This window comes from Aegilops tauschii, chromosome 3 (assembly GCF_002575655.3).
Source record: "Aegilops tauschii subsp. strangulata cultivar AL8/78 chromosome 3, Aet v6.0, whole genome shotgun sequence".
In the NCBI taxonomy this organism is placed as follows: domain Eukaryota; kingdom Viridiplantae; phylum Streptophyta; class Magnoliopsida; order Poales; family Poaceae; genus Aegilops; species Aegilops tauschii.
The window spans coordinates 97,794,415-97,808,810 of record NC_053037.3 but is presented as its reverse complement, the minus strand read 5'-3'; the positions used below and the strand labels follow the sequence as shown (position 1 = coordinate 97,808,810).

Genomic DNA, 14,396 nt, shown 5'->3' with positions numbered 1-14,396 from the left:
CTGTAAGGTTGCAACCTGTGTTGCAATGGTGGAGGTGCCGCTCAGCCGCTCGATGAACTCAATCTACTCTTGACCCGGCCGATCTTTTGAAAAGACTAGCAAGATGCCCATGTGTTGCATGGAAAATCAAGATGCATTTGTATGAGTAGTTTATGTTGTGGGAGAAAAGGATGAACAAGAGAAGGCCTTATTTGCAAATGTGGAGAGGGGTGTGGGCATATTTTTGCAAAATTGTCATAGTTTCCTTCCTATCCGTCAGATATAAATCGGACGAACTATATTGCAGGATGGCAGGCACACCATTATCACCAACTCTGTTTTTTATAAGAGTATAGATATAGATATAGATTAGCGTGTAGCTCCCCCACCACCCCATACACACACAAATTTTAGAGGTACCATTTCTTACAAAAGAAAATAGCAATTCTAAAAAAAAGTTATAGGTGTACGACATATCTGGGACCTAACTGCAAAAGCAGCATTCCCCTCACAAATCTCGCGCGCACCACCGATCTCCAGCGACCACCTCAACGCCGGCGATGCCGTCCTCCTACGCCGCGGCCGCCGCATCCTCTTCGCGGAAACCAGCTCCTTTCACTACTGCTACCGCCACCACCCGTAAACCAGCACCCTTACCTGCACCCGCGCCCCCGCCGTCGAACCCTAGCCACGTCTCCGATTCTGACCCTTCCTCCTACTCCTCCTCCGGGGAAGAGACCGATCTCAGCGCCTGCGACCCGGCGACTGCGTCCGTCCTCTCCACCTACCTCTCCGTCGCCGGAAATGGCGCTGACCTCTCGAAAGTCGGCATCTTCCTCAACTCCGCCGCGCGCCGCCGATCACCGCCGTGCCTGATCTGCTTGGACCCCATCCGCCCCTCGGATCCCGTCTGGTCCTGCTCCGCCTCATGCTTCGCCCTTCTCCACCTCCCCTGCATCCAGTCATGGGCACACCAGTCAGCCTCCGCCGCTCCTGCCCCCACCTGGGGCTGCCCCAAGTGCCGCGTCGCCTACCCCAAATCCCAGACCCCCACCTCCTACCACTGCTTCTGCTCCAAGACCGAAGACCCTCCCGCGGACCCCTGGATCCTCCCCCACTCCTGCGGCGACGTCTGCGGCCGCCGCCTCAATTCAAATCCCGACTCCGGCTGTGAGCACACCTGCCTCCTGCTTTGCCACCCTGGACCATGTCCTCCATGCCCGGCTGTTGTTCCTAACGCTCGGTGCTTCTGCGGGGCGCACCGTGAGCCCCGGCGCTGTGCGCATCAGCGTTATTCTTGTAAGGGTAAATGCAATAAACGCCTTAGCTGTGAACTCCACCGTTGTCCGGTGGATTGCCATGATGGGCCATGCCCACCGTGTGCTGTGCGGGGGAATCACAGATGTGAGTGTGGAGAGACAATGGTGGAGAGGTTGTGCTCTGAAAGAGTTTTCCAGTGCAAGAGGGAGTGTAGTGGGATGCTGGAGTGTGGGAAGCATAAGTGTGAGAGGGGATGCCATGGTGGGAAGTGCGGGGAATGTCCGCTTCGTGGGCAGCGGACTTGCCCTTGTGGCAAGAAGGATTATCCAAGGTTGGAGTGTGATGTGGAGGCCGCGACATGTGGATCGACTTGTGAGAAGGTGCTTGGGTGCGGACGGCACAAGTGCCCCGAGCGGTGCCATCGTGGCCCGTGTGACGTGACCTGCCGGCTTGTGATAAAAAAGTCCTGCCGCTGTGGTGTTCTGAAGAAGGAGGTACATATCTACATAACATGTTTGTGACCATAATCTTTAAACTTGCAAGGAGTAAGCAAAACAGATATTCAAGCACTTGCAGGCAGTTAACAACACTAAACTAGTTGCACCTGATTGGCAGGATGGTATCTGCAAGCAATTGCTGCATGCAAAGACCAGTTGTTTAAATTTACTTTTAGACAGTTCTTAGTAGTTAGTGGACAAACATAGAATGCCTGAATGCTCATGTGATTCAAATTGATTTTTGAGTCCAACGTTACCCCTTGCAATGCATACTACCTAACAGAGTAACAATAAATAGCAATTGGTTATTTTTCTTTCTCCTTAATCTGGTCCAGTAGTAATGCTACAGCGTTATGTATACTTCTATGATATTGCTTATTAGACAGCAAATGGCTAAATTCCCCAATTCTTGTGATGCATTGTATCAGCTGCCTTGCCACCAAGACTTGACCTGCGAAAGGAAATGTCAGCGTTTACGTGCCTGTGGACGCCACGCTTGTAAGCGACGTTGTTGTGTTGGGGATTGCCCACCCTGCGCAGAGGTACATCTTTTTCTTTCTCCTTTCATGATTTTGGCCCATTTCAAGTTTCAAGCACTAAAAAGATCTATGCTTGTAGACTTGTGACAGGAGGCTCAGATGTGGAAACCATAAGTGTCTCTCTCCATGCCACAGGTATTGCCCTAATCAACGGTGCATCTTTGGCTTGTCATTTGCTATTGTTTAGTTCTACTTGCATTGCTACAGGCATACATGTATGTGCTCTCATTTTGAACTGCAAGACCATGTCAAAATACCAGAAGTGCCACACAACAGATGTCAAGAACTCAAAATATGTCATGTTGTTCTGATCTGGAATAGTCCCATTTCTTTTTTGGATGGAAAACCCGTGTCTGTAGTTTTGAAGCTGTGATCTTGGTTCATTTGTATGAACTGAAATCCTACTTTTATAGTAACATTTTGTTCCTTTTGTTTGCAGAGGCGCTTGTTCACCTTGTCCATTGATGAAGACCATCTCATGCTTCTGTGGGAAAACATACTTTGAGGTTGAAATTGGTAGACTCTTAATTCTGTTGTTCATTTCGTTGTATGAGTTATATTCGGTCCTATGTTCCTTATATGATTAGGACACATAATTAGCACGCAACAGCTGCATTGCAATCATTTTTACACGATCTTGTGCACTTCCCTAAATGTTAATTCTTGGTCCAGTTTCATTATACACTACAAGTTCATCATCAGTGTGTCTCCTGACCCATTAGTTGCTAAGTTTCCTTCGTAGATTTGAATGCATAATTCTCTTGTAGGTTCCTTGTGGGACCGAGAAGAATCAGAAACCTCCCAAATGCTCAAAAAGATGCAATATAGATCGTCTTTGCAGACACAAGCTTGATTGCCGGGTAAACTGTTACGCCTCTTTTCTGTAACATTGTCATTGCTAAATAATGATAATCTCTTGATAAATTTTATTGCTGATTGCCACTGCATGGGTATTTGTCACATTGTTGTTGTTCAAAGTTTGTTCTTGTGAATTTAGTTGCATGTCATTCCTGAGTGTTTAATTGCTTTGGCTATTATAAATTGGTCCTCAGAATTTACTTGACATTTTGATCTCCTTCCTTTAGCCCCATAAATGCCACTATGGAGCCTGTCCACCTTGCAAACTGATCTGCGGGGAAGAACTTTCTTGTGGCCACAAGTGTAAAGAAAGGTTTCGTGTTTAATTTATATGCTGAGTGTGTCGTTGCAGCAGTATACCACGAACTACAGTGTCCTCTGATGTCTAACAATCTTAACATTACCCAGGTGTCATGGCTCTATTCCTCCACCGAACCCTGAGTTCACAGTTAAACCAATGAAAAAGAAAATGGAAAAGCATATAGAATGTACACCTGGAACTCCATGCCCACCATGCCAAGAAGTAGTCTTGGTGCCATGTTTTGGAGAGCATCTAGGCCAAGAACGTGCAGTAAGTTTTGAACAATATGGTCATCTTTTGGTCAATTTACCTCCCTCCTTCCCTCCTTCTCTTGCACGTTTGAGCATGCCTCACATGTGCTTGCTTTTACACCTGATTATAACATACAATTTCCTCTTCTTTTTTTTTTTGTGTTTTTGCAGATACCTTGCTCCAAAAGCAGGCAATTTCCCTGTCAGAATTTATGTGGAAACCTTCTCCACTGTGGTAACCATTATTGCACAAAGGATTGCCATGTGTTAGAGATTCCATCGGATCAACGTAAGGCTGATACCATATTATCTCTCAGTAGAAAGAACACTCTTGCTGAGCCTTGCGAAAGATGCAATCTTCCTTGTCAAAGGGTCAGTTCTTTTTTAGTTTTGCTTTGCAAAACCTTCAGTTTGGTTGTTTTGTTTATATACTTTAATGTGAAATGGCTAGTTGAGCTCCACATCTTTCTTTTAAGCTTGGTGCATGATGTTTAGTCTTAATGCTTGTGCCAGGCCAGGGATCCTCCTTGTTCACACCCTTGCCCTTCACGGTGTCATCTAAGCGACTGTCTACCTTGCAAAGCCCTTGTTAAAAGATCATGTCATTGTGGTGCTATGACACATGCTTTCGAGTGTGTGTACTATAACAACTTAAATGCCAAGCAACAGCTGAAAGTAAGGTCCTGCGGTGGCCCGTGTCATAGGTCAGTCACCAATCCCCGGTTTCTAATTGTTTCTGTTATGAATGCTCGCACAAAAACACGTTGCACAATTGTTACTGAAATTTCTTTAATTGAATTTATAACTTCATAGTACTGAGTTCTTGGATCTGTTATTTTATGGCATCGTGCAGGAAACTACCAAATTGCCCCCATCTGTGCTCAGAAATATGTCACCCTGGTCAATGCCCGTCAGTGGATCAGTGCATGAAAAAGGTATGGCATCGGCATATTTATCTGTAACCAGCAAGTTATCAGGTGCTCGATCTGTTTAGCTGATGAAACTTTAGTCGAGAAGTTTTTGGATATGTTGCTTCGTTGAAAAGTTAAAGCAAGTTTTAATGCTGCAATTTCAAGCTATACCTTCTTATCTGTATTTATTCCTCTGCATGTTTGATATATTTGAAGGTTAATGTACGTTGTGCATGCAACACCCTGAAAAAAGAGTGGGTATGTCAAGATGTTCTCAAGGAGTACCGAAGGTCTGGCCGTGACCCAAAAGTAGCAAAAGGTCAGTTTGGAGTTGGCCTAATTGCATGCGGTGGAGATTGTGTGAAAAAGGTCAATGTTCCAGCTGCAGAGTTGCATCAACGGAAAGTTCAGGAGAATAAGGTACCAGATCCTACCATCGTAATATGGAACACATTGTTTTTATCTGCTGAGGCTTTACCACCAAACAATTAGATTCTGTGGTTAGTTATTGAATGAGGGCTCATATCCTGAAATTCCCATGTAGAACCCTGCTGCAGAAGTCACAAACGTGCCCAAACGGAGGAAGAAGCGTGACCGCGGAGCACAGGAACCTGTTCAGGTTTCGATGTGGCAGGTGTGTAAAATAGACAGATGTGATGCTTAGATTATTGGGTTTGCTGAGGTATCTCTGCTCCTTAGTCCTTACAATACACTTACATTTGTTTTTTCAGCAAATGAAGCGGTATCTCGTGGTGATAATTGCGTTAGCTGGATTGGTGGTGCTGGGACTACTTATTTGGAAAGGCGTCTACCAGATTTCGGATTGGATGAACGAAATGGAAGAGCAGAAGGCCAGGGAAAGGCTTCTGAGGGCTGGAAGGCTGTAAAAAGTACAGAACTATAGATTGACTCTTGTTGTGCCCCCAGTTATCAGTTTTTGAGACGACCGTTTGACGCCGCAGTCCAGTTTTGGAGACATTTAAGTGACGGTTGCCATTTGTTCGCTCCCTCTTGTATCAGAACGAAGATGACTGTTGTATTGTGTTTGAATTATGTTGTCGAGTTGCTGTAAATGCACAAATGATGTCTGTCTAATATATGGGTGGCTGAAAACACTTGGGAGTCCGCAATTTTTTCAACTTGACCCATCTCTGCAAGCACATGTATGATTTTGTTGAGAATTTTTGGAAATGCACAAACGCCCTAAGCCCATTTAGTACATTTGCATTGACCTCAGTTACTACTCGCAAATCGCAATGGTCCACAGGTGACAAGCCCGGCCTAACATTTTTGATAAATTGCATAGCAGACAGCTTGTTGGCCATCATAAACACAGGTTCTGGAGAGTAGCCACTGGCCATAGTACCCGACATACAGTACTGCCCCAACAAAGTTTTCAGACCAGCACCACTACCAGCGGCAAATCGACCTGGTGCGCTAAAACAGAAGAGAAACTACTGCTTCCGCTTGCCGCTGTGACGGATGATGTGGACCGTCATGGTAAGGCTCTGGCGGTTCTTCTCCATGGGCTGGAACAGACAAACGTCCTGCACCCGCAGCCGGTTGTCGCGGGCGAAACCACGCCAGCCATGCGCCAGCGCCCGCCCGCCGCCGCGCGCGCGCATCTCGACCTCCCACGCCTTCTTCCTCCTCACGAGCGTCACGGCGACCCGCTCCCCGGGTGGAAGATACTCGGCAGCATACGCACAGGAAATGGTCTGCCAAGCCATTCATTCAAAGGAAGTGAGCAACAACAAAGAAGTACTCCTAGTACTACACCTGATCATAATGACAGCTTAGCAAGACACTTGCGACTTACTACGTTGTAGATCCTGTTGCCCACGCCGACGCTGCTCCTGTTCATCACCGAGACGTAGGCGGGAACACGAGACCCGATGGCGCGAGCTGTCCGGTCCACCTCCCTCTCCTGCTCCTCAGTCAGGCGTGCGGTGGATGACAATATGTAGGGACGCGCCGGCTTTGGTAGCTGCCGTGCTCTCTGAGTCTGACGACCATGGTTCCACCCTGAACAAAATTTCAACATGACAAGAGGAATTTCAAGTGAACCAAATTGCTCTAGTCTACTACTAAGGGTAGGGCGTCTGGATGTACCATCATCTTGCTCCTTGTTGACACGGCGGGTTGTCGGGGCGGGTGGCGCCGCCTTTTCCATAGCTGTTGCACCATGACCATAAGCAGTGGTTGATCTTTCTGGGGCAGCCGAGTTCACCCTTGTGTTTCCTACTCTTTTCTTCGGACCAGTACTTCCACTTGCACCCAAGGGCTCGTGAAGCAGATGGACTGTGAATTTGCTCCTGGTGCCAGTGCCCTTCACTGGTTGGAAGACGCAGAGATCTCCCTCGCGCACGCCATTGTCACGGAGGAAGCCTACCCAGCGAGACCCGGTGAGGACGTGCCCACATTGACTCTTCCTGATGTACAACCAGGGGTGCCACTTCTTGCTCTTGCCTGGCCGCTGCAGCGTCAGGTTCTGGCTCTCACGCGGAAGTGCTCCTCTGCAAAAAGCTTGGGGATCACCTGATTTTCCAGACGGAGGCGCGGTATCAGTGGTGGATCAAACTCAAAACATATACAACTCTACAAGTTTAGCATTTCAAGATTGTAACCTTGACGAAAAATAAGTCCAGATCAAAACTTACAGTAGTACGGATCCGTGTGTTCATTTTCATGATGGCCACGAACACGGGAGTCTCGGCTCGAACAGCCTGGAGAAGCCTAGTTACTCTCTCCTCCTGAGCTCCAGACAGACGAGCCTTTGGAGACAAGACATAGTCGCGCCCTGCGCAAGGTGTCTGACAATCATCATCTAGCCCAAAAGACGATTCATCTTCAGAATGTTCCTCTGCCTTAGCGTCACTGTCTTCTCCTGTACAGAGGGAACTCAACAGTTAGTTAAAACCGCGGCAATAAACAAAATCTAAGATACGAAATGTGTTGTGGACACATAGTTCAGAAAGTAGTGCTAATGCACAAAACAATAACACAATGTAACCTGAATCCTCCTCAGACGAGGAGTCATTTACGGCAGTTTTTCTAGGATGGCTTGAGTCGCCTCTTTCACACGTAGCAAACCGTTTGCTTCCCGGCGATCTTGTGGTATCATCACCCGAGCTGCTTGATATATCAATATAACTCACACTGCTTGATATACCAATACAATCCACGCTCCTGCTTTCTTGAACATTACAAGAAGCAGATTTGATGCCAGCAGAGGGAAGCACTTTCTCACAGTCATCGGAGTCGAGCACCAGGACCTCGAAACGTGACTTCTCAATGTGGCGAAACAGCAAAGAGTCATTCTCCTCAATGGAATGCGCATCGACAAACGCCTCCCATCCACGCCGTCGGAGGACCGTTTCGTTCATAAGCTCGAAGACTTCAACAGTGTACATGCCGCCGTTATGGGATTCCAGTTCGATGGTCCTTGAAATCTTTCCGCCGAAATGGTCTATGAACTTGTTCGGTATAGCCTGTAAGAGACATATTAATTGGTGTAAGCAAGCACAGCAATTTCCTAGTTGAGTTTCCTAGAACAATGAGAGCAACAGAAAATACGATGTAAAAACTACTAGTACGTGCTATACATAGATTATTCGGGAAATGGGCTGATAAATGAAGAACATGTACTGTATTAACCAGAACGACACATCACAAGATTGATTTAGAAATTAGAACAGACAGCGTAAGTGCCATCTGGAGCTTAAAATTTCTTTTCCTACAATTTCCCAGCCTTACAGGATTTACTGCTGGCCTTGAACCCCTAAGTTTAAAGTAGTACATACTTAAGTTCAGTAGCAATGATCTTCAGAATCTATTCACTTCTGTGTGTCTGTTTAGCACCAACTACACTAGGATCAATTTCATCTAACCAGTAAGCAACTATCAATTACCAATTCCAACAGATCCTAAATATAAAACATTCTAAAACAGAAGAAGAAAAAGATGTCTGGGCATACTTGAGAAACTAACTTATAACGGGCTTACCATGCCATGTCTGAAATTAGCAGTCATGCGTCTGCAGAAACACTTCATTCTTCCATCCAAATGGTCAGCATATCTCTTGCAGCAGCAACAAGATCTGTTCATCTGGGAAGCTAGTCCAGCCATGTGATGTGAAATATACAGCTTATGTCAGTTGCACATTCAACAAAGTACTCCCTCCGATCCATATTAATTGATGCTGGTTTGGTACAAAATTCTCCGATACATATTAATTGATGCTGGTTTAGTACAAAATTGTACAAACTTTGTACTAAACCAGCATCAATTAATATGGATTGGTGGAGTAGTGACCTCTCCTTCCTAGAGAATGCAGACCATTTTCATGTTATGGCAGTTTGTAACAATTCCTAGCTTGAAAACCAAAAACATGGACACAATCTTTCTACTGAAAGTGCAAATAACACAGAAAAGCTGCAATCGGAGGAAGAAAGAAAAGGTGTGAATCTAGTACAAAAATGGGAGACTGGGACAAATCAAAGCAAGGAAAGATGTTGTTCATGCACTCATATCCAAAACCAGAGAAATCGAAGCATTTAAGTGAACAGCTAGCTGCTCTAAAGTCTTAACCATCTCGTTCCTTTTCTGCTGGTAGTAGGACGTAGGGGAGAGGAGGAGACACCTTACCGTGGCAAAGCAGCTCCAGGAGGCAATGGTGATTCAGAGAAGAAGGCTCAGCGCTGCTGATACACATATGTACACAAGAGGCCTTATAAAGTAGTGGTAGTTTTTACATTTTGTGCATCGTGAAGCATCTTTGCCGAAACAAAAGAAGACACCAAAGGTAATCATGTCTGTCCTGAAAAGGTATTGAAAGGAGCTTCATGAAGAGACAGTACAATATATGCATGCAGGTATTGGCAGTACATGAAGTTACCTTGGGCTGGCAGGGAATCTGGAGAAATCTGCCATGATATTCTCTGCTGATCCTGAAGCACTGGCAAGTCTAAGATACAGCACTAATAATATCCTGGGTAGAATGAGATTCACAAAATATATGTAACTTTATTATTGCAAACACATGCAAACAGAGGAGCCACCTCTAGCTTTGCCAAGATGCCTCTGCACCAGTTATGTCCAGTCACTCAGTGTGTGCATACTGCATAGCACTGCCGTGCGGAGAGGAAAAGGAGCGCAGGCCAACACTCGGGAAGCAACTGAGCCTCCAACTTAACTGCAACCACTTGCTCAGTAAGTTGAACAAGTTTTAATATGGTGCACAAACGCAGAAACACCCAGAAAACTCATGCACGTTTGTATAGCCCTTATCTAGCATATATCCAGAACACACAAGTTTCAAACAATAAAATCCCACAACCTTGCTATTATGCTGATGCTGATGTAGGAAAGACAAACATACTTGCGAGCTACTATGATCTTCCAGAAACTGTGGCATGGACAACATACTGATATTTACAAGATCGCATCAACTAAACCTGTCATGTTACACGAGTTCAATGATAATTTGCTAAGGCCGGAGATGAAGTACTAACTAGAGCATCCATCGACTTCTATAGCTTGTGCGCTGGTGTTATGCCCAGCAGGTCCATGTACCTTTGCATCGACCTCGGTTACTACTCGCAATGGTCCGCAAGCCCAACCTAGCATTAGCCAAACTTTCTGAGTTGCTAGACGGACTCCTGATAAATTGCACAGCAGACAGCTGGTTAGCCATCATAATTCATAAACACAATTTCTGGAGAGCAGCCACTAGCCATAGTGCCAGACATGCATACTACCCCAACAAAGTTTTCAGACAAGTACTACAAGTCTACAAGACCACCAAAAGCTCGCACAATGCAAGCAGAAGAGCTACTACCAGCGGCAAATCGACCTCGTGCGCTAAAACAGAAGAGAGACTACTTCCGCTTGCCACTAACCCAACAAAGTTTTCAGACTAGCACAAGACCACCAAAAGCACACACAATACAAGCAGAAGAACTACCAGCGGCAAATCGACCTCGTGTGCTGAAAGAGAAGAGAAACTACTGCTGCCGCTTGCCGCTGTGACGGATGATGTGGACCGTCATGGTAAGGCTCTCGTGGTTCTTCTCCATGGGCTGGAACAGGCACACGTCCTGCACCCGCAGCCGGTTGTCGCGGGCAAAACCGCACCATCCCTGCGCCAGTGTCCGCCCGCCGTTGCGCGCGCGCATCTCAACCTCCCACACCTTCTTCCTCCTCACGAGCGTCACGGCGACCCGCTCCCCGGCCGGAAGGTAATCGGCAGCATACGCCCCAGAAATGGTCTGCCAAACCATTCATTCAAAGGAAGTGAGCAACAACAAAGATGTAGTAGTACTACACCTGATCATAATGACAGCTTAGGAAAACAGTTGCGACTTACTACGTTGTAGATCCCGTTGTCCACGCCGACGCTGCTCCTGTTCATCACCGAGACGTAGACGGGGACCTGAGACCCGATGGCGCGGGCTGTCCGGTCCACCTCCCTCTCCTGCTCCTCAGTCAGGCGTGCGGCGGATGATATCACATAAGGAGGCGCCAGCTTTGGTAGCTGCCGTGTTCTCTGAGTCTGACGACCATGGTTGCAGCCTAAACAAAATTTCAACATGACTTAGACAGAAGAGGAATTTCAAATGAACCAAATCGCTCTAGTCTACTATTAAGGGCAGGGCATCTGGATCTGCTACCATCATCTTGCTGCTTGTTGACACGGAGGGTTGTCGGGGTGGGTGGCGCCGCCTTTGCCATTGTTGTTGCACCATGACCATGAGCAGTGGTCGCTCTTTCAGGGGCAGCCGAGTTCACCCTTGTGTTACCATGAGTAGTAGTGCATCCTACTCTTTTCTTCGGACCAGTACTTCTACTTGCACCCAAGGACTCGTGAAGCAGATGGACTGTGAATTTGCTCCTGGTGCCAGTGCCCTGCACTGGTTGGAAGACGCAGAGATCTCCCTCCTGCACACCATTGTCACGGAGGAAGCCTACCCAGCGAGACCCGGTGAGGACGTGCCCACATCGATCCTTCCTGATGGAAAACCACGGGTGCCACTTCTTGCTCTTGCCCGGGCGCTGCAGCGTCAGGTTCTGGCTCTCCCGCGGGAAGTGCTCCTCGGCAAACAGCTTGGGGATCACCTGATTTTCCAAACGGTGCGGTATCAGTGGTGGATCAAACATTACAAGTTCAGCATTTCAAGACTACAAGCTTGAAGAAAAAAAGGCAGATCAAAACTTACAATAGTGCGATTCTGTGTGCTCATTTTCATGATGGCCACGAACACGGGAGTCTCAGCTTGAACATCCTGGAGAAGCCTAGTTACTCTCTCCTCCTGAGCTCCAGACAGACGACCACGCCGAGACAAGACATAGTCGCGCCCTGCAGAAGGTGTCTGACGTACATCATCTAGCTCAAAAGATGATTTATGTTCAGAATGTTCCTCAGCAGCGTCAGTGTCTTCTCCTGTACAGAAGTAACTCAACAGTTAGTTAAAACCACGGCAATAAACAAAATCTAAGATACGAAATGTGTTGTGGATACATAGTTCAGAAAGTAGTGCTAACGCACAAAACAATAACACAACGTAACCTGAATCCTCCTCAGGCAAGGAGTCGTTTATTACAGCAGTTTTTCTAGGATGGCTTGAGTCGCCTCTTTCACACGTAGCAAATCGTTGGCTCCCTGGCGACCTTGTGGTATCATCACCCGAGCTGCTTGATATATCAATATAATCCACGCTGCCGCTTTCTTGAGCATTACAAGAAGCAACTTTGATGCCAGCAGAGGGAAGCACTTTCTCACAGTCATCGGAGTCGAGCACCAGGACCTCGAAACACGACTTCTCAATGTGGCGAAACAGCAACGAGTCGTTCTCCTCGACGCCATGCGCATCGACAAATGCCTGCCATCCACGCCGCCGGAGGACTGTTTCGTTCATAAGCTTGGAGACTTCAACGGTGTACATGCTGCCGTTACGGGATTCCAGTTCGATGGTCCTTGAGATATTTCCTCCGAAATGGTCGATGAACTTGTTCGGTATAACCTGTAAGAAACATATTAATTGGTGTAGGCAAGCACAGCAATTTCCTAGTTGAGTTTCCTACAACAAGGAGAGCAACAGAAAACACGATGTATATGCAATGTAAAAATTACTAGTACTCCCTCCGTCCGAAAAAGCTTGTCCCAAACTTGTCTTTTAAATGGATGTATCTAGCACTAACTTGGTGCTAGATACATCCATTTGAGGGACAAGCTTTTTCGGACAGAGGGAGTATGTGATATATATGGATTGTCAGGAAATGGGTTGATAAACGGAGAACATGTAGGGGTATTAACCAGAATGACACATCACATGATTGGTTTAGAAATTAGAACAGATAGTGTTAAGTGCTATCTGGAGTTTATAATTTCTTTTGCTACAATTTCCCAGCCTTACAGGATTTACTGCTGGCCTTGAACCCTGAAGTTTAAACCACATATTTTGCTCACTAGCAGCGATGTTCAGAACCTATTCACTTGTGTGTCTGTTTAACACCAACCGAACTAGGATCATTTTTGTCTAACCTGTAAGCAATTATCCATTACAAATTCCAACCAATCCTACATGCAAAACATTCTAAAGAAGGAGAAGATGTCTGGGCACACTTGAGAAACTGCTCCAAATTATAATGGGCTTACCATGCCATGTCTAAAATTAGCAGTCATGCGCCCGCGGAAACACCTCATCTTTCTATCCAAATGGCCTGCATATCTCTTGTAGCAGTCACAGTATCTCTTCACCTGGGAAGCTAGTCCAGCCATGTGAACTGAAATGTGCAGCTTATGTCAGTTGCATATCAGCATAACGGCAATCTCTCCATAGAGAGCGCAGATCATTTTCTTGTTATGACAGTTTGTAATAAATATAGTATGTGCCCCTCTTAGTGCAAGTTCCTACCTTTGAAACTAAAAACATGGACACAATCTTTCTACTGAAAGTGCAAATAACACAGGAAAGCTGCAACCGAAGGAAGAAAGAAAAGGCCCGAATCCAGCAGAGCAACCCAGTGCAAAGATGGGAGAGTCAAACAAAAATCAAAACAAGCAAAGATGTTCATGCACTCCTATCCCAAACCAGAGAAATCTCAAAATTAAAGTGAATAGCTAGCTACTCTGAAGTCTTAAGTCTTAACCCTCTCGCTCTTTTCCTGCTGGTAGGACATAGGGGAGAGGAGGAGACACCTTACCTTGGCAAAGCAGCTCCAGGAGGAAACGGTGATTCAGTGAAAAAGACTCAGCGGTGCCGATACATATATGTACACAAGCGGCCTGATAAAGTAGTGATAGTTTTAGTACATTTCTGTGCAACCATGAAGCATCTTTGCCGAACCAAGAGAAGACACCAAAAAGAGAGATGCCGGTAATCATGTCTGCCCTGAAAAGGTATTGAAATGAGCTTCATGAAGAGACAGTACAATATATGCAGGTATTGGTAGTACATGAAGTTACCTTGGGCTGACAGGGAATCTGCAGAAATCTGTCATGATATTCTCTGCTGATCATTAAGCACTGACAAGTCTAAAGATACAGCAGGAATAATATCCAGTGCTAGACTGAGATGAAAAGTCTTGACAAAATATTTATTATTATTGCAACACATGCAAACAGAGGATCCACCTCTAGCTTTGCCAAGATGCCTCTGCACCAGGGTCGCTGCTGCAGAGCCAGAGTTATGTCCTGTCACTCAGTGTGTGCATACTGCATATCACTGGCGCTGAGAGGAAAAAGGACCCCAGGCCAACACTCGGGAAGCAACTGAGCCTCCAACTTAACTGCAACCACT

The 14,396-nt window shown here is 46.3% G+C and overlaps 3 protein-coding genes across 6 annotated transcripts; 1 reads left to right on the top strand and 2 right to left on the bottom strand.

Annotated features, from left to right (window-relative positions):
* The first annotated feature begins 443 nt into the window (after positions 1 to 443).
* LOC109774049 (NF-X1-type zinc finger protein NFXL2) lies at positions 444 to 5,709 on the top strand. Its single transcript, XM_020332770.4, has 13 exons — positions 444 to 1,733; positions 2,165 to 2,278; positions 2,355 to 2,410; positions 2,715 to 2,781; positions 3,043 to 3,135; positions 3,361 to 3,446; positions 3,542 to 3,704; positions 3,857 to 4,057; positions 4,199 to 4,389; positions 4,539 to 4,620; positions 4,813 to 5,016; positions 5,141 to 5,230; positions 5,328 to 5,709. Exons 1-13 carry the CDS (start codon positions 540 to 542, stop codon positions 5,481 to 5,483), a joined length of 2,697 nt encoding a protein of 898 aa, XP_020188359.1. The 5' UTR covers positions 444 to 539; the 3' UTR covers positions 5,484 to 5,709.
* A 160-nt stretch (positions 5,710 to 5,869) lies between these two features.
* LOC109774038 (B3 domain-containing protein Os03g0620400) lies at positions 5,870 to 10,145 on the bottom strand. 4 transcript variants are annotated; one of them, XM_073510077.1, is made up of 8 exons: positions 9,494 to 10,145; positions 9,244 to 9,415; positions 8,602 to 8,711; positions 7,610 to 8,087; positions 7,257 to 7,483; positions 6,709 to 7,134; positions 6,416 to 6,621; positions 5,870 to 6,314 (listed from the first exon to the last, which is right to left on the bottom strand). In XM_073510077.1, exons 6-8 carry the CDS (start codon positions 6,767 to 6,769, stop codon positions 6,051 to 6,053), a joined length of 531 nt encoding a protein of 176 aa, XP_073366178.1. In that variant the 5' UTR covers positions 6,770 to 7,134; positions 7,257 to 7,483; positions 7,610 to 8,087; positions 8,602 to 8,711; positions 9,244 to 9,415; positions 9,494 to 10,145; the 3' UTR covers positions 5,870 to 6,050. The 4 variants fall into 4 exon arrangements, with proteins under 4 accessions (XP_073366178.1, XP_073366175.1, XP_073366177.1 ...); XM_073510074.1 differs by lacking the exons at positions 5,870 to 6,314; positions 6,416 to 6,621 and having other exon boundaries at positions 6,850 to 7,134; XM_073510076.1 differs by lacking the exons at positions 5,870 to 6,314; positions 6,416 to 6,621 and having other exon boundaries at positions 6,850 to 7,134; positions 8,602 to 8,703.
* Positions 10,146 to 10,293: 148 nt separating this feature from the next.
* Positions 10,294 to 14,329, bottom strand: LOC109774010 (B3 domain-containing protein Os03g0620400). Its single transcript, XM_040403578.3, has 8 exons — positions 14,063 to 14,329; positions 13,801 to 13,988; positions 13,253 to 13,380; positions 12,164 to 12,617; positions 11,814 to 12,037; positions 11,268 to 11,712; positions 10,964 to 11,169; positions 10,294 to 10,865 (listed from the first exon to the last, which is right to left on the bottom strand). Exons 1-8 carry the CDS (start codon positions 14,095 to 14,097, stop codon positions 10,602 to 10,604), a joined length of 1,944 nt encoding a protein of 647 aa, XP_040259512.1. The 5' UTR covers positions 14,098 to 14,329; the 3' UTR covers positions 10,294 to 10,601.
* Positions 14,330 to 14,396: the final 67 nt, after the last annotated feature.